Genomic DNA, 27,920 nt, shown 5'->3' with positions numbered 1-27,920 from the left:
TCACAATCAGAGACATCTTTGCAAAATAGAGTGTCTAATAAATATCCCTTCCCTGCACCGATCTCTTCATGAGCTGGCTGAAACAGCTTCATAATTGGAACCCTCCAGGTATTTTGGATGAGTGGTCCTCTGCTGCGCTCTGTGTCCTGTAGTGATGTAGGAATCACAGTATAGAACCACAGCATGCAGTGTGGACCAGGCATCCGACACTCCAGGAATTTCATAACCAGCGTATCTAGTATAGATAGTTATAATTAGCAACTGGAGGGGTACATATTATTCATTTTCATTGCAGGGATGTCTTTGATGCCAAGATTTTAAAAAGTGATGGAGTCACTTTAAGATTACAGTACGCTGCAGGAAAGCATTCCAGTTTAGGGAGGTGACTTTTTTCCATACTCCTAAAGAAAAAGCTATGGTACATACAGGGACTTTAAGTTAAAGAGGGACTGCAGTCTGCTCACATAATTTTTAATAAAAAACATCTTTGCCATTCTGAAGCTTCCTTCCAACCACTTTGCATATTATTTTATATATACTGTAATCCTGTACTAGCCAAATATGCTGCAGAATTCTCCCACCATCTTGACTGTGGGCAGCTGAAGCTGCTGCCTGTTCACTTCCTGGATTTGCACAGACACAGAGGCACACCTACAGCTCTGCAGCTCTCATTGGCCCTCTTATGACTCACCCCCCCCCCCCCCTTCCTGGCAAACTTTCGCAAGAGAGCTGTGCATGATGTCATAAGCCTAGGCTTTTTACCAGAAAAGAAACAGGAAGTGGGCTGTATAAGGTATTTACTGGCAGAAAAAAAAAACATTTTACTATCCAAAGATAAAACAAGGGCAGACGATTTAATAAATGGAAAGATGAAAAAATTACTGAAGGTCTGCTTTAACTTTCTCTGATTACTCCCTGCAATTGAACACAAAGTCTACCCCTTCTTGATAAGTAAGGGATGACAGAGCTTTCCTGTCAAATTATGGTAGGGAAAAAGGTATAAACGTCATTTACTGGTATAGTAACATTTTCTAGAGGTAAACCCATACAGACTCAATATTTATATTGTATTTATTTTATATAACCAAGGTACCAGTCATAGATAAAGGCAATTTTTTTTTCTTTTGGAAATGTTTAGAAGTGTATTCATCAGTCCACTTCATTTCCACTTTTTTCCAAATTTTAATTGGAAGTTGTGCAATATGGGAATGGTTGGTGGCTCCCCTCAAGGTTTTTTCCTACTTTTTACTCACAAATTACTGGCATTTACAGGAAAGTTTTTAGCTTATTCAGCAGTATCAGAGTGTGTGGTTTTGGTAAAGAGTGTCCTAGCTTGTTTTATGAGAATAGGGGGTGTCCCTTTAAAAAAAACGTGGAATTTATTGTTAAATCGGAACCAATCGCTTTCAGTCAACATTAGCTATGTTTAACCCCTATGGTGCTAGCATTAGTAAATAGATAGGGATGTATATTATATTTACTAGTTTTAAACTTTATTTTTTACCTTTCATCAGTTGCTTCCTGGCTAGGAGGGTGTTTTTCAAAGTGATTCCTCAACAAAATAAAGCATGGAGACATGGACAGATGGGTAAGTTTGCTTTGACTATTAACCACTTGCAGACTGGCTCACACCAATATACGTTGGCAGAAGGGCACGTACAGGCAGATTAACGTACCAGTACATTGCCCTTTAGGAAGCAGTCCGTGAGTGTGATTGCGGGTCCCATGGACTCCATGTCCCCAGGGATACCCACGATCCTCTCACGGAGAGGAAGAACGGGGAAATGCTGATGTAAACAAGCATTTCCCCGTTCTGCCTAGTGACATTGCCACTGATCTCTGCTCCCTGTAATTGGGAACGGTGATCAGTGTCATGTCACACATAACCGCTCCCCCCCACAGTTAGAATCACTCCCCAGGACACACTTAACCCCTCCAGTGCCCGCTAGTGTTCAATCCCTTCACTGGCAGTCACATTTACACAGCATTTTTAATAGCACTGATCACTGTATAAATGTGAATGGTCCTAAAATAGCACCAAAAGTGTCCGATCTGTCCGCCATAATGTCGCAGTCACGATAAAAATCGCTGATCGCCACCATTACTAGTAAAACAAAAATAATAATAAAAATACCATAAAATTATCCCTTATTTTTTAAACGCTATAACTTTTGCACAAACCAATCAATAAACACAAATTTTGAATTTTTTTTACCAAAAATATGTAGAAGAATAAGTATTTTTGTTTATAGCACAAAAAATAAAAACCGCAGAGGTGATCAAATACCACCAAAAGAAAAGTTCTATTTGTGGGGAAAAAAGGATATCGATTTTGTTCGAGAGCCACGTCGCAGGGCCGCGTAATTGTCAGTTAAAGCGACACAGTGCCGAATCGCAAAAAATGCTCTGGTCTTTTGCCAGCCAAATGGTCCAGGGCTTAAGTGGTTAAAAATGAATTGAAAAGCATTTTTAGTTTGGGGCACTCAAATACAGTTTAGTTCCACTTTAAGTTCCTCCTCGAGGATTAACAAAATATCCGATATACCTTCTGAATGATCACTAAGTGCTTTTTTGTCTGTAATATAACTGAAGGTCATGGTGGAACAGTTTGTAACCCTGGAATAATTATATTTATATTGTTATTTATTAAGCATGCTTGTTCTTTTTTCTTGGCCATAATTAAAGAAAAGCTAATTAAAAGTATCTTTATGAATCTGCTGGATACTTTACAACTTAACAGTTAAAAGGAGATGTAAATCTGCATCGTGGTGGGAAAACTTTAGCAGTATTGATATAAAAAGAAGTGAAATAATTATTATTATTATTATTATTCAGGATTTATATACCGCCAGCAATTTACGCAGCGCTTTACAATATAAAAAGGAGACAATACAGTTACAATACAATAAAATACAAGAGGATTAAGAGGGCCCTGCTCAGAAGAGTTTACAATCTAATAGGGTGGGGCAGGTGGTACAAAAGGTTATAACTGTCGGGAATGAGCTGATGGAAGTGGTAGGAGATTAGTTTGAGATGTGATAGGCTTCCCTGAATAGATGAGTTTTCAGGGATCGCCTGAAGGCAGCAACAGTAGAGGATAGCCGGACCAGTGGAGTTAGCGAGTTCCAAAGGATTGGAGAGGCTCTGGAGAAATCCTGGATATGAGCATGGGAGGAGGAGACTAGAGAGCTTGAGAGTAGAAGGTCTTGAGAAGAACGGAGGGGATGATTTTGGTGATATTTGGAGACAAGATTGGTGATGTAGCTCGGGGCAGAGTTGTGAATGGCTTTGTATGTTGTGGTTATTATTTTGAATTTAATTCGCTGGGTGATTGGGAGCCAGTGTAGGGATTGGAGGAGAGGGTTGGCAGACACTGAGCGGTTGGTAAGGTAGATAAGTCTGGCAGCAGCATTCATGATAGACTGAAGAGGAGCCTGTGGAGAGGCAGGCCAATGAGAAGGGAGTTGCAATAGTCAAGGCGAGAGATAACAAGGGAGTGAATGAGGAGCTTGGTGGTTTCATTTGTTAAAAAGGGGCGAATTTTAGAGATGTTATGGAGGTGAAATCTACAAACTTTTGACAATGACAAATAATGAATGCACATAATACTTACACATTATGTTATACTTATCTGTGAAGTGGACTACAGCTGACATGTTTGAATGGTGTTTTTCTGGGAATTTGGCCACCTTGACTGGCCAGCCCAGGATGGAAAAAACTCCTATGCATGGAGCGGAGTTACTTTATCTTGGCACCAATGCATGCCGAGAATGTACACTGAGCTAAAAATTGTGGCTCAGTTCACATTCAGAAAAAAGATTGCCAACAGGCAGAGGAGGAGATTTTATTGCAGAAGAGACATACACAGTTTCTTCTGCAATAAAAGCCTACCTGCCAGCAATGTTTCATAAAAAAAAAAAAAAAAAAAGTTTAGTTTCTCTTGAAATGAGTCCCGTACAGTTGTATGGCTGAACTCGCATTGGGTTTGCATGAAAAAGGTGCAGGAACCTTCCCCCCACACGCGATACGATTTCTGTCCAAATTCACAGTTCGCACTGCAATCTGTGAACTGACCTGGGGTGACATTAACTTTGTATCGACACCCACAGCGGTTCGCAGAGGGCAGTGTGAACTGCCTGCGAAGGAGATGGGTTGCGGGAACCGGCACTGGAATTGTGCTGGTTCCCGCACCATACCAGTGTGAACCCAAGCTTAATTTAGAACACTGGTATCACATAGTAGATCCAACAGGTGAAAAAAGTATAGGTATTTGTTTTGTGGTCAGCTAGGAATAAACCAGTGGCCTGTGTTACACTCTGTGCTTGCTATGCAACAAATAGCACATAAGACATGTCTTCACAGTCTGATTATTCAGAAAAGAAAGAACATGTCTCCTATGTATATATTTAGCTCTGTCCATGAATATCCTGTGCCCACTATCTTTCCTTTACCGTTAGCATATAGAAGATGAGTCTCCGTGATTTCCTCTTCATATCCCATGGGCTGAAAAGAAATAAACAGGTTTAAAATGTTGAAGTAATACGATTACTGAAGGCTGATATTGGGACAGAAACGTGTAATTTGGTCAATTGTATGTAAAAAAAGTAGAAGTCGGCCGATCTTTGGCATTTTTTAATTAATCGGCATCGGCCGATTGTGCTGCAAATTAGGCAGATTCATTTATGCATTAGCCGGCTCACACAGAGGCGATCTGACTTGCAGGACGACTCAGCATGAGCCCGCACAGCGCGACTTGCAAATGACTTCTGCAATAGAAGTCAATGTAAGTCAGTCTCCCCATCAGAGTGACTTGAGTCTATCTGGGCAGCCTGACAAGTCAGAACATTTCTGATAAAAGAAGCAAAGAGATACATTGTTTCCACTTATCAAAGGAATGAACTCTTGTGTGTAGAAGATTTCAGTTTAACCATTTAAAGGCAATCTTTTGTGACGTGTATGCTTACAAGTAAAAATCCAGTATTTTCTGCCAGAAAATCACTTAGAACCCCCAAACATAAATATATATATATATTATTATATATATTTTTTTGTAGAGACCCTAGAGAATAAAATGACAGTTGTTGCAATATTGTATGTCACACGATATTTGTGCAATTTCTTTGGAAAAATTACACTTTAATAAATAAAAAAAAACAGTAAAGTTAACCCTTTTTTTTGTATTTAATATTTAAGATGCATTCTTTTTTTAATAGAAATGATATATGCAAGTGCGCAGATTGGAGGCTTGTTGTGTTTCATAAAAGCTTAATTTAATAAATGTTCTGTATCACTTCTTATTACTTAAATGTTAGATTTTATGAGATGAAGGGAAAAAAAAGAAAAAAAAAAAAAGGCAAAAAAAAAGAAAAAAACAAAACAAAAAATGGCATCATATATTGACAATCGGCCACCGCGATTTCTAAATATTGGCATTGGACAGAGATAAACCCATATTGGTCGACCTCTATAAAAAAGGATGATTTTTATGCACCCAATACCATACACAATGGTGAGATTATATATCAGCCTGCAGTTTAGTAGTGTAATGGAAATTTGTAAATTCTGTATATAATTGTATTCTATTTTATATGTATTGCACACTGCCCTCACTGTCCACACAGCACTGATAATGTTTTCAGTACATGTTTTGCATTCTTTCGAGTCCGGATTGGAATTAGCCTGCCTATGTAACGCCCCTTGTTACCATAAACATAAAATTGTAATATTAATGTGATACCTACATAATCACGTGTATAAAAACATTCAAATGCATCATAATAAAGGAGAACAGTTATTTGTAAAGATGCTGAGCGTATCTTTTGTGTCTGTTCCCTACTGCAGTAGTTATTATTAATTTGGAACCACTAATCAATATGAGGATAGGAGTTTCCCATCTATAAAATATCTATTTCAGTAGTAATTTAAAACTTCAGAGAATTTTTTATTTTTATTTTTTATATCGTGGGAAGTGTTGGTACCATGCCTACATCGTTATCGCTGTTTGTGTGCCAGTTGTGTAGAATTTGCACCAGTTGCTGTCCCACTATAGTAATAAAACAACTTTTAATTGTGTCCCTGTCAAAGATATTTTCCCTATTCCTATTCCAGTGACCAAACAAGCAGTGAAAGATAAAACTTTTGTCTGGATCACTAAACATTTAAATTTGTTGTGCTAGCTGCCTCTCTCTGGCCTCACTGCCGCTATCTTTGGCTTTGTTTACATGGGCAGCCAAGGTTCGGTAAAGATAGACAGGTGAGCCGAAGTTTTACAGGCCTCAGACCACTGAGCTGCAAGATAACACGTCCAGCAGCCATGTGAGCACATAATGGGATGGTTGTAGCGCAGTGGAAATTATACAATTTGTGACAGGAGGAACTATTGCCAAACACGACCTATTCAAGTGCATGGGACCAATGTGGCAACAGCGTACATTACACACTACTGTAAAGTGGTTGCAGAACAGTCCTGTTCACTTTAATGGGTCATGTTTGGCGGCGGTTTTGCTTGCCAAATGCGACAGGTTGTATAAATGTAATTGCTGCAGGTTTTCGCTAGTTAAAAACATCACTATGGAGGTGATATAACACCTATAATGCCTGTCAATGCCTCTGAAAAGCAATCTACTGCAGATTTCTTTTTAGAAGGGTGGGAAAAACTACTGCACATGTAATCGAGGCCTTAGGATCTACAAGTCAAGGAACTCATGCCTTAAACATGGCAATAGATAAATCTACTCTTCAAATAAAAACTTTAACTATGTGTATATTGTCCACATATATTCTTGACATTGCATTGTGTATTCCTTTTTATAACCTCCTTTATTGTCAGATACCTGGTTGATCCTGCTAATCTCTATTTTCCTTGGTGTAAACTTACCATGGCAAGCATGGAAACAGGTCCATGTTTCTGTGGTCAGTTTGCATCCATACACTTACTGTACAGAGGTACAGGATGCCATGCCAACACATAGCATGCCTATATCTCCTGTAGTCAATTTATTCACTATACCCCCTGGCCATTCCTGCCTTATTGATTGAGAGGGGGCCCAGCTGGAGCTTTATTGTGAAACTGCAGCTGCAGTCTATAGGAACAGAAGGCATGGCCTTCTAGAAACGCTACAAACACAGATGAGGAACTACATTCCACATCAATCAACTGCCTGCCCTGAGCTATACAGTTGTTCATTCATACATACTTTAATATACAATTTAAGGTGAATCTTTTTTTGCATTGGACAAAGTTGAGAGGGATTATAACCCCTGACAAGTTTTTTATTGGTGTCTGTACCCTTGTTAGAGAGATTTACTCTCTATCTGTCCTGTTTGTCATCGAAAGTGAAAGTAAAAGAAACTCCTTAATTTAAGGTGGTCTCCAGAACAGCAATAGAAGGGAAATCATCCAAAGGGATATTAGTTCTGGTAACCCTGGTGACAATCAGGGATTCCTTTACTTAGGAGGGACATTTTCTGACTTCCTGTTTTTGCTATGGAACAGAAAATTAAGGAGAATATCCCCAATTGGACACTGATGGCAAAAAAAAAAAAACCCTGACAGGGGTTATAAGCCCAAATTATTAAAAAAAAGTTTTGCATGTAGTTCTTCTTTAAACTTCATGTTGACTCCTCACCTTGACCACTATAGTTTTTTCAATGGAATCCATCCTGTGATCCTTTGTTATCAGAAGATGGTCTTCCTTGCAGTCCCCTTCAATTTGCAGAGATCCACTTTCTATATGAATCTTTATCTCATCTGAAAAATGAAATAGTATGACTTTATCATCCGACCAGATCTCTCATTATTAAATACAAATTCCTTAATTATTTTTATGTTTTGTGGCCAGGGCTTTTTTTCAGCAGGAACTAGGGAGAACTCAGTTCCACCACCTCTGGCTCAGGTCTTCTTCTTCCTGCTCACTACTAGCACTTGGTAACATTGAAGTCCAGCTTCTGTGTTTACAAGTGATAGCTTATCTCCCAGTAGCTCTCACAGGTCAGATCTCTTATGCAGATCCCACTGAGTGCTGGACAGGGACAAGGGAGATACAGAACAGGTACCTAAGGTTCAGTGCAGTCACAGGCAGGAGAGGGTGCGTGGTAGGCTGCACCCTCTGTGGTCTCCATTTTTTCCCTGGTGACCAATTGTTGATACTCCTACTGCATAATCTACCTTGCAAGTGACTGTAGTATAGTATAGTATACTGGGAGGTACTACAGCCGGATAGGTGTTTCAGCTTAATATTGCAACAAAGGTAAGACATATGACAGATGGTGGAGCTTTTAAGGAAAGGGGAGAAGATGAGGGCAGTGGAGGGAGGGGGTTGGGAAGAGCTACTATTTGATGCCATTTGGCAGATATGCAAGTGTGGCGGGCATAGTTGAGTTCCTGAACCTATTTTCTGAGAAAAAAAAGCCCTGTTTGTGGCTATTACTTTTTAAGAGTATCAATCTATAGTGAGATCATTGATCATGGCCATAGCTAATGCTATATCAGATGATGTGAATGGGGTGGCACAGGAGGAACAGTACAGCCTGGTAGCTTAATCTTTTTCAAATAAACCATAAAGAATATATTTTGATCGCTTTTTTTTATATCCATGCTTCTTGAGCCTTAGACATTGTTTCATGGTGGCCACTGAGTTTGATTTAAGAAAAGTGGGTGGAGCTGTGCCCACCGTTTCTTGATACATTGTTGGTGAACTTTTTATCCAGAACTCTGGTATATACAGGATTATTATTACTTTCTAAATTCCACACCATACAAGTCATTCAGGTTGATTTACTAAAGACAATTAGGTTGTTCATATCGCAGTGGAATTTTCTGTTCGCTTAGTGCATGAAGTAAAACTCTGATGACTTTTATCATGTATTTGTATGGAAGCAAAAATATATTTTTTTACATTTTGTTGTATGTAGTTAGTAATTACAGTATTCTATGCAAAGTGAATGACTGTGCCAAGTGAACTTCGAAAATCTGAAAATTCTGAAATTCGAAAATAAGAACGAAAATTCAAAAGAAAATCTGAAAATAAGATGAAAATCCAAAAACAAGAATGAAAATCCGAAAATTGCAAGAAAGAAAATCTGAAAATAAGAACGAAAATTAGAAAACTCTAAAATCTGAAATAACTAATAATAACCATTACTAACTATTAAATTATAGGTATTAGAATTTCCTTTTAAATGTGTCTGTTAATGAACGTAAAGAATACGAATTTATCCAAAGTTACGAATTATCTGAAATAACGAATGCTGCATCTAAACAAATGGAACTTAATTAATTAATAATAATAAAAACTTTTTATTATTTATTATTATTAATTCATTACGTTCTATTCGTTTAGATGCAACATTGTTATTTCGGATAATTCATAACTTCAGATAAATTTGTATTTGTTAAGTTAATTAACCGCCAGATTTGAAAGCAAATTCTAATACCTAAAATTTAGTAGTTTGTTATTTATTGTTGATTTTCAAATTTCAAATTTCAAAATTTTCCATTTTCCAAATTTACAAAATTTTCAAATGTACAAATTTTCAAATTTCAAAATTTATGAAATTTTCTAATTTATTAAATTTCCAAATTTACGAAATTTCAAAATTTACGAAATTTCAAAATTTATGAATTTTCAAATTAATGAATTCTTACATTTCTGAATTTCTTCAAAATAACAAATGTCAATCATAACGGATGAACCAAAAAATGAAAAAACCCCAAAATAAGTGAAACAAAAACTAATTTGTTTGGCAGTGCACATGTCTAGTTTGAATGTCAGATGGATCATCAGGAACGTGTGTTCGAATCGTGTGTAAGTAGACTGAATGTATCAAATTGATTGATGAACTTGGGTACAACCAGCCTGCCGGATATACTTGCAATTATTGCTAGGGGCTGCTGTAGCCGCTAGCAATAATCACCGTCTTCTCTAGGCGGTAATGGCTCCTCCCACCTCGCCTCTGGGAGAATACAATGGCTTAATGGAAAGGTGTGGGTTGATGGGGGAATTGAGGGCTGCATTCCATGGTTGCAGGTGAGAAATTTGCACCATCTATGGCCTGCCTTAGAATCTGCCTTATCATCCATTTCTCTCAGTACAGCTTTAGTCAAAATCAAGTGAGAGCTATAAGTCAATGAATGACAGCCTCCAGGCAGAGCTGACAACTTCCCTTCCTGGGTAAAAGGAAAACATATTGTAATAAATTTGAACAGTACTTAGTTTTGTAGCTGTGGCATCCCAGCTGAAGTGGCTGACATGACCATCACAGACACATCGGGCTTGGTCTTTGCCTTGAACTGTATGGATACCATCAACTTCAAATAGAGACACTGCCACCTGTAAGGATGAGAACACTTTAGAAAGTGAGATGGCAAACTTATCTATGTGGAATTATTTAATATAATGATTCAAATAGCAGCATAGAAAATCTCTTCCCACTGCATGCTGCTGAAACTGAATTCCAAGTTGCTCTTTGTTCTGTACTATGAGAGAAGCCTAAGATTGTCCTTATCCTATAGTACAAGTACTGTTAGTAGCAGTCCAATGAAGCACCATATTACATTAATGGAATGTAACGGACCATTTTGTCGGATATTCCGACTGTGTGTGGTCTGCATCAGACTGTTTCCGTCGGAATATCCGATGGACCAACTTTTCCAACTTGCCGGTAAAATTTTCCAACAAAATGCTCCGATCGGACATACTCCGATCATGTGTAGCCTACTCCGACGGACAAAGTGCCACGCATGCTCAGATCAAATTCCTAGACCAAAGCTATTGGCTACTAGCCTGAACGTAGTCCCGTCGTAATGAAATAACGTCATCACGTTATGTACAATTGGATTTTCTGACAACTTAGTCCGGCCGTGTGTATGCAACATCACTTCCGGACCTCTTCCGGAATTAATCCGTCGGAATTACGCAGACGGATTTGGTTGCCGGAATCTCCGACCGTGTGTACGGGGGCTTAGAGGGGATATCCTCTCACTTTGCAGATATTGTATCTCACTTCCAGGTCTCTCTACACTGGGAGAAGTGGTGAGGGGAACTCTTATGGGTATAGAAGGAAAAATAAAAAAGGAAAGGAGTCCTAACCATCCCCTACGCTACATAATTTTAAAAGAAAAAAAAGTTTTGTATTTATGTACACTTATTTGTTCATTTTATGTCTTTTGAAGCTCTGGACTGGAGTGAAAATATTGACACCTGAAGTATAAAATACACCAGCATCTTCTGTGTATTTACTCATTGCCTTGACTGATTTGGCATGAAACTGAAGGTCAAGTGCAGAATGTATGTAGGCTACAAAAAAATGTCAGGGCTCGACTTCCCACAGGAGCTTTTAACAGCCTTACTTTCTCTGTATTCTGAGACATACAAGCTCTTCTGATACATCGCAAAGCTGTTGATTGTGGTCAATGCTTGCAAGGCTTGAAGTTTGAATTATGATTTAACTGTGAGTTTGGATACATGAAGCACTTTTACATTGTTCAAAAACCAAGGCAACGATCAACAACACAGTGTTTTATGGTCTATTTTTTCAAAGATGTTAAATTCATATTTTTGATTGGTTGGTATGAGTTACTGCCAGATACTATGCATTGGAGTATGTGATTAGATCATGGAGCTGGTCTTACCAAAATACATTTCTTCTCGTAGCTGAAGATCTGGGCATCAATTTTAAATTTCTCTCCTTGCACCACAGAGTAAGGTATAATTAGGTCAATGAAATAAGTCTGGAAGGTGACGAGCCCAACATTTCTGATCTCCCCAATACCAGATTTTCCCAAGCACACGGCATCCGTCTCCCATTTGGTGATACTATCTGGTGTATTCAGGTTTAGCACAGTATGGCCTTCTGGGCTGTAAGAGAAAAGGGGCTGATGAAGGCAAACTGCTTAATACACAGTTGAAACCATTTTATATAGAACGGTTTTATCTACCAATAAATTTCTAAGGTGGCAAAAATAGTTGTATGATCCACCTACACTTGCAGTTCTACAAGGAGGGTGACAACATCTTTCAAAATCTGCAAGTTCACAGTTGCTGCCAGTACTGTCTCCTGTATGTAAGTTGAGATATTAATGAACATATGGTGACCATATTGGTGATGGATTTCCATACACGGAGCCTGTAGGCACAATACTTTTGATACTGAAAGTTACACCTGCCTGCCAGAATCTCCTCTGCTTCAAAGAACTTTTTTTTATTGAATCCTTTCGCTGCCAGAGCTGTTTTTGCATTTTTTGCCCACATGTTTAAAGGAGAAGTTCACCTTTATTGAAAAACAAATAAATGCACATATTTTTGCTGAAAACATGCATTTTTGTTTCCTGCAGGAGCCTGGAAAGCACAGTACCTGCGATCAGTAGAGCATGAGTGCAATGGCAGGCTTTTGCAGACAAGCCCTGCAGCTTTTATCCCATACCTCTATATAGGTTGTCAGTTTAAAAGATACAGGCTTGTGAATAAACTACAAAAGCACACATTGCTTTTTACACCGATCAGCCCCCTAATGCTATATGTCACTCTCACATATTCTATTTGAATCTATTACTATTAAAACCTTCAAATCACATAAATGTTTTGTTTCATTGTATTAGTTCTTTAATTACCATAATCAATTATTAAAGCTGAGCAATAAGGATGAGGAAAACTAACAGTTTTTATTTTCCCAAAATCTCAGTGATGTTCAAGAGATTTGGGCAAAATATTATCATTTTGGTCAAATGCGTTGGAGTCCATGGCAAAGGTGAAATAAAATAAAAAAAGCCCACTGCTGGCTGATGTCACCAGGCTCTGGAAGGATGCTGAACATTTTCTCAGGATCCACCAAGCTGCCTTATTGACAGCTATCTCTGGCTCTCAGTGCATGGCTGAAAGCCAAAGCCAACTGCTCCCACTCTCTCCCCAGATTGTCACTCTATTAAGCACTGGAATGACTGGGCAGAGAGTGGTGACTGACAGTCACTGATTTCAGCTCTGAGAAGAAGAGCTGACTGATCAGAAGTAATGTGATTTCTCAATTCTCTGTCTTAGAGCTGGTAGCTGTATCAAGGTGGGCATGGATGTTCATTTTATATTAACCCAAAAAAGTTTTCTTTAGGGTAAGCTTTTTCATGGTTCTAAAGGGGGCAATAGGCTTTAAATTGCTTCTAATGGCTACAGAAGCTCCCTTTAACTATTCTGGTATATATATATACACATACACCTCTCCAAAGTGCCGGACGCCATTGAATGTGAGCATTTTCCCACTCAAGTCGGTTACAACAACGAACTGCAGTCAGGTCGAGACCCCCGATGAGAATAACGAGCATGCAGATGAGCTTCCCTGAGATGGTTTCTAAAGATTGTGCAGAAATTCTTGCAAACCAATTTATGCAACAGCTGTCCAGGTGTCTGGTCTCAGACGATCTCGGAGGTGAAGATGCTGGATGTGGAGGTCCTGGGCTGGTGTGGTTACATGTAGTCTGTGGTTGTGAGGTTGGTTGGATGTACTGTCAAACTCTCTGAAATGCCTTTGGAGACAGCTTATGGTTGAGAAATGAACATTCAATTTAAGGGCAACAGCTCTGGTGGACATTCCTGCAGTCAGCATGCCAATTGCACGCTCCCTCAAAACTTGCGATCTTTGGCATTGTGCTGTGTGATAAAACTGCACATTTTAGAGTGGCCTTTTATTGTGGCCAGTCTAAGGCACACCTGTGCAATAATCATTCTGTCTAATCAGCATCTGGATTTGCCACAACTGTGAGGTGGATGGATTATCTTGGCAAAGGAGAAGCGCCCACTAACATAGATTTAGACAGATTTGTTAATATTTGAGAGAAATAGGCCTTTTGTGTACATAGAAAAAGTTGTAGAGCTTTAAGTTCAGCTCATGATAAATAGGGGAAAACACAAAAAAGGGTTGAGTTTATAATTTTGCTTAGTGTAAAGCCCAATGTTGGCTGATGTCAGAGCTGCAACAGGCTCTGGAAGGATGCTAAACATATATTCTCAGGATCCACCCAGCTGCCTTATTAACAGCTAGCTCTGGCTCTTAGTGCATTGCTGAGAGCCAAAGCCAACTGCTCCCACTCTCCCCCCAAATTGTCACTCTAGTAAGCACTGGAGCGACAGGGCAGAGAGTGGTGACTGACAGTCACTGATTTCAGCTCTGAGAAGAACGAAAGCTGACCAATCAGCAGTAATGTGATTGCTCAATTCTCTGTCTTAGAGCTGGCAGCTGTATCAAGGTGAGCATGGATGTTCATTTTATATTAACCCCAAATGTTCCCTTAAATGGCTCCTGATGGCTACAGAAGCTCCATTTGACTAATCTGGTGTCGAATATATATAAATAAAAGGAAAAAACAGCAAAAGAAAGAGGAAAATAACACATTTACCAATTTACTGCAACCAAAGCAGAAACTGTGTTGGTGGCTTTGGGATGTTTTACATACAGTCCCAGTGTGAGTCAGTCACTGTGTGTGTAAATCTGACAAGCTGACTGTCAGCTGTCAGGTGAAAGCAATCTGGAGGCTGTGTATTCACTGAATAAACTTCCACATACCCCCATTACTCCTGGTCTCCCATGTGGGCCCCTGCCATGTTTCCCAGGCTCTGCATGCCCATTGATGGACCTGGGATGAGTAGAGCAGGTGCCTCCAGGAAGAGGGGAAGGAGACCAGAGAAGTCAGTTTCCTGATATCCACTTCCTTTGAATGACCTGGAAGCAATGTATAAAAAGTTACTTCTGGATCTTGGTGTCAATGTCACTCGCCAGTATGGAGAATGTAAAGAAGTGAGATTCTAGGCCCATTATTCACAGTTAACATTAAACTGATGACCTGACTTTTTTTGGGGTTATGGAAATTATAGGGTTCTTATGTTTGTCTCCATTTCATGAATGCATAAAATTTTAATGTTTGATATATTGGGTATCTATTTAATCAGTGCAAACTCACCTTTTATATAAAGAAAAAAAAAAGTCAGTTTATTGTATTTGTGTGCCCTACATTTTACATTAGTGTATTTTTCATTGAATGTTTGTGTGTCCTAAACCATTGTACTTACATTGTGTGGCATAAAAAAATGAAACTACCATTTTTTTTCTCTAGGGTGTCTGCTTTAAAAATGTATAATATTTTGGTGTCTTGTGTAACATTCAGGCCAAAAATGTTTTTTTTTTTTTTTAACATTTACACAAAAATGCAAAACCACCTATGGCGGTGAAGCAACGCCTAGAAAAATGCAAATTCAAATAATATTTTATAAGGAAAACTAAACCAAAATATCTGAAATACACCTCTCCCTCCAAAAAACACTGTCTAAATTAAGAAATAAAATAAGGATGGTTTAGTTCAAGCAAATTTCACCCAAGCAGCTCATTGAGCGAGATGTCACTTTGGTCACAAATTGCAGAAATCACTTTGCTCATCCCTACTGAACAATAATGTACTTACCCCACCACCACTAATTCAAACAGCCAGGTAGCTGGGAAGGAAATTCTGGGGGAACGCTGCTTGACCTCATCTTCTTTGGCTTTAGGATACAAAATAAATGTATAAAGTAATAGTGATACGGTACAAGAAGCTGCTATGTAATTAAATAAAATCTGTTATAAAACAAAATGTAGAAGGCGTACACATTGGGATTGATTTAGTAAAGACAAAATTACTCATCAACTTTGCAAATGAATTTTCGTTTAGTTTAGTAAATGAGATAGAGAGTTATACTGAATTTTATTATCCAATCATGGGCAAGCAAAAGTACTGATTTTCCTTTAATTTTCCTTGCATGTGTTTGGGTATTCTTTGCAAAGTGAATGTTAACCGTATTTACTATGTTGTGTGACAGTGCTTTGTAGAATTCAGGACTGGATGGATAGCGTTTTTTCTGTAGTTGGAAAACAACTCCCTTAAAAGTATTTTAACTTTGTGTTAGCTTTTTTTATCTAGTGTTCAGCTATAAGGAGACTAAATAAAATGGTGCATTTGTAGACGGCAGAGCAATAAATATCAGATCAGAGGCTAAAGAAAATATATTAGGTCTTGATATCTGCCTAAAGAGGTAAGTTGTAGTGCAGTGTTATGTATGAAGGGTCAGGGCCAGATTCAAGAGAATTTCTGAGAAGACATACAACAAATTGGTATGAATTACCAGAATATTGTACATTGTTTGTTATAACCTGCATTTAACATTAACATGAAGTAAAGGACCTGAAGTACCTTTCAGGCCATGTTTCTTCTTGCTTCCTTGACGAGCAGCAACCAAATTATCAACACATTCCACTGGCTTCTTGACACGAGTGTTGGTGATTAACATCATTGTGCTTGCCTAGGTAGTCAAAGGTAGTCATTAAGTTTCATGAATAAATAAAGAAATAAAATACCTAAATGCATAGTCTGTTCCAGTTTGTCATTGTTGACTGTGTTCTGTTCAGGTGAACCTCTAGTTTTATATATTTTTTTTTAAATGTCACCTATATACTTATTGCAAGGGTTTCAGCAAACTTTTTCTGAGTATAATTTGTAAGAGAGCCCGGAGCACAGTAAAGAAAAGCACTAAGCGCAGGGCGGCATGACAGAGTGAATAGGGGGTTAAATAAATAAGGCTTTGGTCATGCGGGGAGGGGGGCGGAGGAGCAGGCATCCAGAGGGGGGAGTGGCTTCCCACACAAGATCAGTCTGGCCAAGAGGAGAGAGCTTGCAGCATGGCTGGTGTGGAGGCTCTGTTCGCCCGGCTGAAGGCGGAAGCGGCGTCCAGGGGACCTGGATGGCTGGAGGAGCGATTGTCGGCGGCGCTGGGAGGAGGTAGGTGCTCGAGCGGTGCGAGCGCGGCGTTCCAGGCCGCCGGCTCGCTTCTCCCCTGACCCCCCCTCTCTCCCTATTGACTGTGCTACGGAGCGGCGGGGTAGGGCCTGCTCGGGGCCGCCGGCGAAGCGCGCGGCGGTGCTCGCGGGCGGGGGGGGGCGCACACCCACGGAGGACTGTTGAGAGGCTTGGGGGGGACGGCGCTGGCATGTCTGCGGCAGTGGCTGGGCCCAGCAGGGGGACTGGGAGGAGGAGGGAGGCCCTGGCTTCTGGCCTGGAGTCGGCGGGGGCGGGGCCTGGACGTGGTGGCCGGGGAGGACTGGATACTGAGGCTGCTGAGACTGGGGCTGGAGGGTGGGGGCCCAGGGATGGATGGATGGGGTCGGATGGAAGGCGCCCTGGCTTGGATAGACAGCAGGCGGCGGACGGAGCGCTCCAGGACTGTGATGGTGGGCGGGCTGCGGATGTGCTGGACAGAGGTGCAATGCAGGCGGCAGCTGGTGGTGGCTGTGGGCGGTGCAGCGAGCAGGCATGGTCTGGGCCAAAGAAGGCTTTGCGGAAGTCCAAAAGCGGATCTGGCGCGCTGCAGAGGAAGGTGGCGAACCGCGGATCCCCGGCAGCCAGTGACGTATCTGCTGGTGGGCCTTCGGCGGGTGAGGACGAGATGGTTGCAAAGCGCTCGGAAGGGGAGCTGTCACAGTTGGACGAGGAAGGGCTGCAGGGACAGACGGCGGCTGTCGGGCCGGGACCTTCGGCTGGTGGGACCCCCTCCAGGCATCACGGTAAGACTGCTTTGCTTTTTTCACGGGATTGTTTGTCGGGGGTGGGGGACGGGGGGGTGGAGGGTGTGGGACATGGGCAGCGGGGCGGTCGGCGGCGACCTGCCTTCCCCTCCGGTGTCGCTAGCGAGCGACGCAGCCGGGGTGGATTCCAGGTTCCAGGGGTTTCTCGCCAGTTTGAAAGAATTGGTGGGCAGGTTTGAGCCCGGTGGGGGGGGGCGTTGCGGCTCCGGCATCTGCATGGGTGGCTCCAGGGGGGGGCAGGGGCACCGGAGGCTGTGCGTGCGCTGGAGCCGGTGGCGGCGCCCGTGGCGGGGCCGGCGGTACCCGTCAAGGAGGTGGTGGGGGGGTCAGACAAGGCAGAGGCGACGAAATCTTCGGGGGAGACCGCTGCGGAAGTGGCGAAGAAGCAGGATTTGGTTAGGTTGGCGGATGCGGCGAAGTGCGAGGTATATGTGTGCTTGGAGGGGCCCCTCGGAGCTCATTTAAAGCCTGAGGTGCGCGAGAAGATCTGGAAAGGGGAATACGTGGAGATCTTTGCGCTCCTGCCGTTGGAAAAGTTTAACTTGGACAGGGTTAGACCGGAGGCCAGCAAGAAGGAGGATGAGGAGAAGAGGCGTTATAGGCTCATTCCCAGGACGTTTGCGAACTGGTTGCAGGCTTTCGCGATCATGGCAAGTGTGATTGGGGAGAAGAACCCGGAACACTGCTCGGCATTATTTTGCTACCTGGACGCTGTGGGAGAGGCATATCGAGTCTACGGGGGAACGGCATGGCTGCGGTATGATGAACAATTCCGACAGCGTAGGGCGATCCGCCCATCCTTGCGGTGGGACCACAAGGACATCAGTCTTTGGATGCGTCTGATGACTTCGGCGAGACCAGCGAGTCAGTTTTTTCCAGGGGGGGCCAGTGGGTCTGCCAGCCCCGGACTATCGGCCGCGAGAAAAAAGGGGTTGTGTTGGCAGTTTAACGAGGGAGCCTGCAAGTTTGGGGGGTCGTGCAAGTACAAGCACGAATGTTCTGGCTGTGCCGGCGGACACCCCCTGTCCCGCTGTTTTAAGCAAGGAAAAGGTCGGCCGGGAGATGCGGTTGGAAAGGGGGAAAACGCCGGTGAGAGTGGAAAAGATGCGGCCTTTCCTAGATAGGTATCCCGATAGGGAGGCGGCCCAGTTGCTGGCCTGGGGGTTTTCAGAGGGTTTTCATATTCCATCCAGACTGGTCACCGCTCCCCCAGTCGCTCGCAATTTGCGATCGGCTCTGCAGCATGCGGACGTGGTTTACGGAAAAACTGCGCAAGGAGGTGGTGTTGGGCCGCATGGGAGGTCCCTTCTCGGCGGCGCCAATTCCGGACTTGGTAATATCGCCTTTGGGTGTGGTGCCAAAGAAGGAACCCAACAAGTTTCAGGTAAATACATAATTTGTCGTTTCCCAAAGGGGGTTCGGTGAATGATGCGATTGGCCTGGAAGTTTGTGCAGTCTCCTACACGTCTTTTGATGCTGCTGTGTTTTGGGTACGCAAGTACGGACAGGGAGCGCGGATGGCTAAGGCGGATGTGGAGTCGGCGTTCCGTTTGCTCCCAGTTCATCCGGACAGCTTTCGCCTGTTAGGTTGTCACTGGCAGGAGGAGTACTACGTGGATCGATGCTTGCCCATGGGTTGCTCGGTATCCTGCGCACTGTTCGAGCAGTTTAGTTCGTTTCTTGAATGGGTGGTGCGAGACGTCGCGGGAGTGAATTCGATCATACACTATTTGGACGACTTTCTCTGCGTGGGCCCGCCTGCATCGGAGGTGTGTGCGATCCTTTTGGCCACGTTAGAGCACGTGGCAGAGAAGTTTGCCGTCCCGTTGGCACCGGAAAAGACTGAGGGGCCGGCGACAGTGTTGAGTTTTTTGGGCATAGTGCTAGATTCGGACAGGATGGAATGTCGACTGCCGGAGGACAAGTTGAAGGCGGAAGTTCGCGGGATCATAGGTTTGCGGAAAGTTCAACTCAGGCCTTTGCAATCGCTGCTGGGCAAGTTGAATTTTGCGTGTCGCATTTTGCCGATGGGAAGGGTGTTTTGCCGACGGCTGTCGGCTAGTACCGCAGGGGTGAAGTCGCCTAAGCACTACGTGCGCTTGGGGAAGGTTCACAGGGATGACCTGGAGTGCTGGCACACGTTCCTGGCTAATTTCAACGGCAGGGCGCTGTGGATGTCGGGTCCGGTAAGCAATTTTGATCTGGAATTGTACACGGACGCGGCGGGGGCGGCAGGTTTTGGGGCCTTCTTTCAGGGTAAGTGGAGCGCTGGACCGTGGCCGGACTCTTGGAAGGAGGGGGGGTTTGTGAAGAACCTGGTATTGCTGGAACTGTTTCCGGTGGTGCTGGCGGTGGAGTTATGGGGGGATGCGTTTCGAAACCTGAAGGTTCGTTTTCATGGTGACAATTTGGGGGTGGTCCAGGTGATTAACAAGGTGATGGCAACGTCGCCCCCGTGGTCCGGTTACTCAGGCATCTCGTCTTGCGGTGCCTGCAGTTGAACGTGTTCATTTATGCTGTTCATCTCCCAGGAGTAGAGAACGTCATTGCTGATGCGTTGTCTCGCTTTCAGTGGGACCGATTCCGGGAGTTGGCACCGGGGGCGGAGCTGTGCGGGGTCCCTTGTCCCGAGTGGCTATGGACGATTGCCTTGGACGACTCTCCGGTTGGATCAGAAGGTCGGTGAGCGAAGCTACGTGGTCAGCATACCTTAGGGTGTGGGGAGAATGGTTGGCTGTGGTTCGGGAAGTGGAAGATGGGCAGGAGGCGCGAGATCGGCGGGTGCTGGTTTTGTGTTTTGTTTCAAGGCAGATGGAAGGGGGGGTGTCAGTGTCAGGGCTGGACAAGAAGTTGGCTGGTCTGGCGTTTTGGTTTAAGTTTCAGGGCTGGCCGGATCTGACCAAGGATTTCTGGGTTAAGCAGGCGGTGAGGGGTTACAGGCGCGCTAAGCCGAGCAGGGACACGAGACGGCCGGTGTCCTTTGCGCTGCTGGGCAGGTTGTTGACACAGGTGGGGGTCACCTGTTCATCGGTCTATGAGGTGGTTTTGTTCCGCGCAGCGTTCGCCTTAGCATTTTTTGGGGCGTTCAGGATTAGTGAGTTGGTGAGCCCTTCTAAGCGACAACATGGGGGGTTGGGGGTGGTGAATTTGGTTTGCGGGGCAGACAGGCTGTCAATATGGTTACAGCGGTCGAAAACGGATCAGCGGGGCAGGGGCAGGAAGGTGCAAGTTTTTGCATTGCACGGTTCTCCCCTGTGCCCAGTGGAGCTGGTAAGGGGGTTTTTGGCGTTGCGGCCGGAGGTGGGGGGGGGTCGTTGCTGGTGCATCAGGATGGGTTATCGCTCTCTAGGTTTCAATTAGTGGCGGTGTTTAAGAAGTGTTTGGCGGCATTGGGGCTGGGTGATCAGCAATTTTCTTCCCATTCGTTTCGTATAGGGGCAGCGACGGAAGCGGTTAGGTGGGGGTTGGATGAGGCGGCTGTCAAACGGATTGGGAGGTGGGAGTCGAGGAGGTTCCGATCGTATGTTCGCCCTCATCTGCTGGGTGTTTAACTGATTTTTGGTTGGGGGGGGCATTACGGTTCAGTGAGTGTCATGGTTTTGGGTGCTACAGACTGTTATGGGGTTGTTTTGTTCTTTTCTTACAGGTGGAACTCAGGGCCTGGTCTGGATTGTAGGCCATTCCTACGTGTATTGGGGGGCTAGGAGAGGAGATGTTCGACCCGAGGGGAGGCAGCTCGGCTTTTCCAGACAAGATGCCTGTATCAGGTGGTTTGGGGTGCCGGGTATGCTGTGGGGGAGGACGGTTTCGGAAGTGCATAAGTTTGCACGTCTGAGTAGGCCTCCTGACGTGTTGATCTTACATGTTGGGGGCAATGACTTAGGCCTTACGTCCATGTTGGACCTGGTGCGGGATATCAAATTAGATTTTTGGCAGCTTCGGTTGGCCTACCCGCATATGGTCATCGTGTGGTCAGACATGGTGGCTAGGACCTCATGGAGGTTTGCCAGGTCTGTCGACAAGCTCAATAGGGCAAGAAAAAAGGTGAACAAGGAGGTCAGTGGCTTCGTGGTTAGAAATGGGAGGTTGGCTGTTCGCCACTTGGAACTGGAGGTGGACACGTGGCGGTACCTGAGGTGGGATGGTGTGCACCTGAATGACGTTGGGATTGACTTGTGGGCCCTGGGGTTGCAGGATGGAATTCAGAGAGCCTTGAGGGTTTGGCGGGGCACACAAGGGTAAGGTTTTCCCCTGGTGTGCTGTGGCGTGGTGTTGGTCTTTGCGGGTGGAGGTTAAACCCCAGTTATGGAAGAGGGCGGGACTCATTGGTGACATGGGGCCCGTGGGTGGTGGTCCAGCTAATGGTGGTTTTAGCTGGAAGGTGGTTACCGGGTGCACTGCGGTCAGTGGTTTGTGTCTCCGAGCCAGCAGGTCAGCTGGAGGCCTATTTTAGTTTTAAGGTACCGCATTGCCAGGTTGGAGATGGTGTTTAGAGTGGTGGGTTTTTCCTGCAAAGACCAACGGGTGGAGTTAACGGATACTACAGTTTTATTACAGTTTTATACAGTTATGTTTATTGATGTTAATTTATTTGAATATTTAATAAACAAAGTTAATTGACTGCTACGGCCAATTATTTACTCCAGTTTTGGTGTGGTCTCATTTTCTGGGGGGAGTATGGGGACGTAGCAGTGGCTAAGATATATGGTTACAATATGGGGGATAGTAGCCCATCTATTATACGAGGGTCATGGGCTATGGTAGCTGCTAAATGTAAAAAAAAAAAATAGCATTCTGGGATCTTCTTGAATAATACACCAGTGAGTCATTTCCCACCACATCTATAAAGAACTTGGCCAAATAAACTTTTCACAACTGGGTCAAAAGGGAGTGGAATACATAGGCTGCCATTGTTAACATTCTCCATAAAATTGCTAGTTCCTCAGCTTTACTACTTGGTGAGCGACTGATACTGAGCAAGTTAGGAACCCAGCAATTATAAGCTGCAAAACTGGTCCCAGGAATGGAATTACTAAGTAGTAAAGGCATTAGGACTGATATGAAATCCAGAAAACCAGCAAATTCTGAAGAAATTCAGTATTATAGGCATAGCTATTTTGACAAGAAAGTGAACCTGAGACAGCCTTAAGGTTTGGTTTCCACCAGTGCAACTTGTCATACGACTCGGGACTGCAAAGTCACATGATAAGCCGTACCCCATGATTTCCAATGAGTACCATTCATATCTGTGCAACTTCAAGTTGAAGCAACTTCAAAGTAGTCCCTGCATTACTTTGGTCACACTTTGATGCGACTTGAGGTCCATTAGCTGTTCGAAACTTTTTTTCATTGATACATGTCCCCCAGGGCAGTACCCGGACCCCCATACCCTTTGTATGCCCAATCACTTACATATAAGCCTTCAAAATGGGCACTTTTGATTTTTTAAGTGCGGGTCTTATAGACTTCAATGGGATTTGTTCGGTTGCTCTCAAAGACAGAAGACACACTGTCTTGTCCATGCCCCTCTCCCCTTGCCTGTTCATAGAATGCTTTGTATTTTATGAACTAGTCACAAAATACAAAGCATACTGCAAATGGACAAGGGTAGAGGAGGGGTGGACAGTGTGGCTTCTGTGTATGGGAGCTGCGGATCTTCTGTTGCTGCAAAGTATTATGATAGCTATACATTCTTTCATGGCTGAAACTAAATAATACAGAAATGGCAGTGATCCTTGAGATGCTAGCTATTACCCAGCACATTGTCAGTATTTATGTTTTTTTTGCCTGAGGTTCAGTAGAACTAAAGGCCATTTTTTGCATTTTGAATAAGAGTTGTTTTTTATGTTTTTTTTGAGGGTTATAACCCCTGTCAGTTTTTTTGCCATCTGTGTCCCATTGTAGAAATTTATGTTCACTCTGTTCCATTGCCAAAACAGGAAGTGATAGGAAATCGCACCAAAGTGGGGAAATCCCTGGTTTCACCAGGTTCCAAGTAACTAGTGTCCCCACTGGAGAATTTCCTCTATATTTCTGTTCTAGTGACAACTCTAAATTTGGGATTTTCTTTCACTTGCACTGTTGGTAATAATGAAGGATTAGGTAAGTATATATCCATTCCCCTAGACAAAATGAGCAGTTGACCTTTTTGGGTGGCGTTGGGCTTTAAGTGCTTTTGTATTTATCATGCCCTAGACCAGTGATGGCGAACCTTGGCACCCCCGATGTTATAGAACTACATTTCCCATGATGCTCATGCACTCTGCAGTGTAGTTGAGCATCATGAGAAATGTAGATCCAAAACATCTGGAGTGCCAAGGTTTTCCATCACTGCCCTAGACAATCCCTGGATGGAGGTGTCCAGAAGGTGCCTGGGGATGTGACAAAAATATTTACGAGGCCTGAGCAGAGTGTTCTTTCATCCGCAGGGAAGGTTCCAGTTCTGTTGGAGCTGAGGGTTTGAAAGATATTGCTAACAGACTTTTTGTGAGGGCACTGTCCTGAAGTCCTAGTCTGGAGAAGGATCTTTTATTTTTCCACTGATGATCTACCTGTAGATTCTGGGTGGCAGACAACTCTTGGGGCATTGTGAGTAAGACCTGGTTTGGTATTGTAGTGTGTGCTGCTCCTGTAAAGATTTTCTACTAAAATGTCTGTCCTCTCATTGGTTGGTATTAACATTTTGGAGCATCCTGTGACCCCAAACCCCTTTCCTGTACTAGTTATTCAGCAATAGGATATAAAAAATGCATCCGCTAGACTGAGCCTGAATTGTCAGAGTGCATTGAACTGTGCTTGTGACTGGAAGCCTCTGTACTAGCAAGGGAGACCTGGGTATATTCTCAGCAGCCCCTCCAGGGGTGAGCACTACACATGGAATTTATATACATACAATTAACATATACTGTACACATAAACAGTTTACTATGCTTCAGTTGTGAATAACCACAGTGAGTGTGTTCATTTAGAAAAGGAAGGGGCCAGTAAATGACATATTTACTAGCTCCCTCCCTTGCTCTACATTTTGAAACATCCCTTGCAGCAGACAGTGTGAGAGGAGGGAAGCCAACAGCACTGCTGGGGTGGGGGGCTTGCCAACTTGGGGGGGAAGCCCAGGAAGTAGGGAAAATAGCATCTTTGCATGTAGTGATAAGGGTATGCCCAGACACACCTGGCACAGCCCTTGCGCACACCTATGACTACAGTATATGACAGTATAAATTACAGATGAACTGTTATAACTCAAGTGGAAAAATCATGCGTTTAAATAGACATACCTGAAACAGGGATGAAGTATCAAATACAGGTTGGAATCTTTGGACGGCTGTCTGATTTTCTGGGCATTGGTGATCTTCCCCTCTAAAATCAACATTATAAAATCCATGGGGTCTAGATAGCCTGTTTTTCTGTAATAAAGCAGATTACATTATATAAGTACTTGCAGTTCCAGTTAAAAAGTAAACTCAGAAAGTTAATTTCTGATAGGACCCAGGAAATACTGATAAAGAATAGCAGGGATTATGGTGTTTTTACATAAATGAGGGTATGAATAAATAGATATGTGTTTATTCATTGGTCTGAATTCTTCCCCCGTTGAAATAGCCTCTGGCAACTGGTGATCTTTAGGGACAATACAGTGGCTTACATGAAAAACCTGAACAGGGAGCCATCAGAGGACACTGAAGAACATATTGACAGGTACAAACTGGATGATGGCTTTCTTTATAATCCAGTGGAAGCTGTAGGTTAGTGTTGAAAAGCATAAGCATTATCAACTACATCCATCCCAACAAATACACCTTGCCCGTTACCCACCCAGATGAAAGTACTGAATGGTTGTGGTTGAAAGGTCACATCTTTGTTGCCTTGAAATCATATTTGTCTATTAATAATTTTATACTAACAGATAACAATTGACAATAGCAAATCAGTGCCAGCTACAGAACTGAGGATACCAATGACATTTTAAGTTAAAGACCAGCCTTAAAGTGGATGTGAACCAAATTCATGAAATTTGAGCTGGGCACATACAGCATCTCACAAAAGTGAGTACACCCCTCACATTTTTGTAAATATTTTATTATATCTTTTCATGTGACACAACACTAAAGAAATTACACCGTGGGGGTTATTTACTAAAGGAAAATCCACTTTGCACTGCAAGTGCACTTGAACGTAAAGACGCTGTAGATCCGAGGGGAGCATGCAAGCAAAACAAAACCAAAAAAAGCATTTTAGCTTACATATGATTGGATGATAAAATCAGCAGAGCTTCCCCTCATTTCAGATCTACCCCTTAGATTTATAGCGAGTGCACTTTCAAGTGCACTTACAGTGCAAAGAGGATTTGCCTTTCGTAAATAACCCCCTTTGCTACAATGTACAGGCATACCCCACTTTAAAGTGGTTGTAAACCCTTACAAACCACTTTGACCTACAGGTAAACCTAGATTAAGGCTTACCTAGAGTAAGGCTTACCTAGATTAAGGCTTACCTGTAGGTCCAAGTAATATCTCCTAAACCTATACGGTTTAGGAGATATTTCCAAAAAGACAGCCACCGCTGTCTGTGGCGCATGCGCCATAGACATCGGCGCGCAGGCGCACTGGGCAGGCCGCAGATTGCGGCGATATGCCGCGAGTGTCGGCTCCCATGTGCATGCGCGGGAGTGACGTCATCGCTGCTCCGGCGAATCACAGCGCCGGAGCAGCGAGACCCGGAAGTCACTCCGGGATCCATGGCAGCAGAAGACGGAGGACCGCTTCGGGGGCTTCGTTCTCAGGCAAGTTATTCATAATGAGCTAGTTTGCTATGCATACTAGCTCATTATGCCTTTGCCTTGCAGGTTGCTTCCCCCCCCCCCACCCCATGGGTTTACAACCACTTTAACCACTTCCCGACCAGCGCACGACGATGTACGTCGACAGAATGGCACGGGCAGGCATATTGGCGTACAGGTACGTCCAATATTCGATGCCGCCCTGCCATCGGGAGCGCGCCGCCGGCGGCGCGCTCCCGCGCTGGTCGGGACCCCCGTGAGTCCGGTCGCGGGACCCGCGGACTCGATCGCCGCGGGCATCCCCGCGATCGTCTCACGGAGCGGCCGAATAGAGCAAATGCTGTGTAAACAACATTTGTCTATTCTGCCTAGCAACTAGTGACGCTGATCTCTGCTCCATGTGATTGGAGCAGAGATCAGTGTACACTAAATGAAAGCCCAACCCCCCCACAGTTAGTAACACTCCCCTAGGAACACTTAACCCCTACACTGCCACCCACTGGTTAACCCTTTCACTGCCAGTGTCATTTACACAGGAATCACTGCATTTATATAGCAGTGATTACTGTATAAATGACAATGGTCCCAAAAATGTGTCAAAAATGTCCGATGGGTCCCCCACAATGTCGCAGTCACAATAAAAATCGCTGATCGCCGCCATTACTAGTAAAAAAAAAAAATAATAAAAAATTATTAATAAAAATGCTATAAAACTATCCCTATTTTGTAAACGCTATAACTTTTGCGCAAACCAATCAATAATCGCTTATTGCGATTTTTTTTTTACCAAAAATATATAGAAGAATACGTATCGGCCTAAACTGAGGGAAAAAAATGTTTTTTTATATATTTTTGGGGGATATTTATTATAACAAAAAGTAAAAAATAATGCGTTTTTTTCAAAATTGTCGCTCTATTTTTGTTTATAGCGCAAAAAATAAAAACCGCAGGGGTGATCAAATACCACCAAAAGAAAGCTCTATTTGTGGGAAAAAAAGGACGTCAATTTTGTTTGGGAGCCACGTCGCACGACCGCGCAATTGTCAGTTAAAGCGACGCAGTGCCGAATTGCAAAAAGTGGTCTGGTCTTTGACCACAAATTGGTCCGGTTTGAAAGTGGTTAAAGTATGCATTGGGGTTTATTTACTAAAGCTGGAAAGTGCAAAATCAGGCTCCCTTCTGCATAGAAACCAATGAGCTTCTAACCCCAGCTTGTTCAATTAAGCTTTGGTAATAAAACCTGGAAGCTCATTGGTTTCTATGCAGAAGTGATCCTGATTTTGCACTTTACAGCTTTAGTAAATAAACCCCATTGTGTACTTTAAAGTGGGGTATGCCTGTAAAGTAGTGAGTGTACAGCTTGTAGAATAGTGTAAATTTGCGGTCCCCTCAAAATAACTCAACACAGAGCCATTAATGTCTAAACCAATGGCAACAAAAGTGAGTACACCCCTAAGTGAAAATGTGAAAAATTGGGCACAAAGTGTCAATATTTTGTGTGGCTACCATTATTTTCCAGCACTGCCTTAACCCTCTTGTGCATGGA

The 27,920-nt window shown here is 43.4% G+C and overlaps 1 protein-coding gene across 1 annotated transcript in view; it reads right to left on the bottom strand.

The window, feature by feature from the left end:
* LOC143930664 (alpha-2-macroglobulin-like protein 1) overlaps window positions 1-27,920 on the bottom strand; it is a 159,658-nt gene that overhangs the window by 48,507 nt on the left and 83,231 nt on the right. The window contains exons 16-22 of the mRNA XM_077455165.1: window positions 24,873-25,001; window positions 16,208-16,316; window positions 15,443-15,521; window positions 11,633-11,858; window positions 10,211-10,331; window positions 7,629-7,750; window positions 4,452-4,503 (exon numbers count right to left, since the gene is read on the bottom strand). Of these exons, the coding sequence (XP_077311291.1) occupies window positions 4,452-4,503; window positions 7,629-7,750; window positions 10,211-10,331; window positions 11,633-11,858; window positions 15,443-15,521; window positions 16,208-16,316; window positions 24,873-25,001 (838 nt within the window). The remainder of the gene's footprint in view (window positions 1-4,451; window positions 4,504-7,628; window positions 7,751-10,210; window positions 10,332-11,632; window positions 11,859-15,442; window positions 15,522-16,207; window positions 16,317-24,872; window positions 25,002-27,920) is intronic.

Source organism: Lithobates pipiens, unplaced genomic scaffold (genome assembly GCF_037356315.1).
Source record: "Lithobates pipiens isolate NorthernLeopardFrog02 unplaced genomic scaffold, aLitPip1_a1.2 Scaffold_25, whole genome shotgun sequence".
NCBI lineage: Eukaryota > Metazoa > Chordata > Amphibia > Anura > Ranidae > Lithobates > Lithobates pipiens.
Note: the sequence above shows the minus strand (reverse complement) of the source record. Positions and strands in the feature narration are given on the sequence as shown.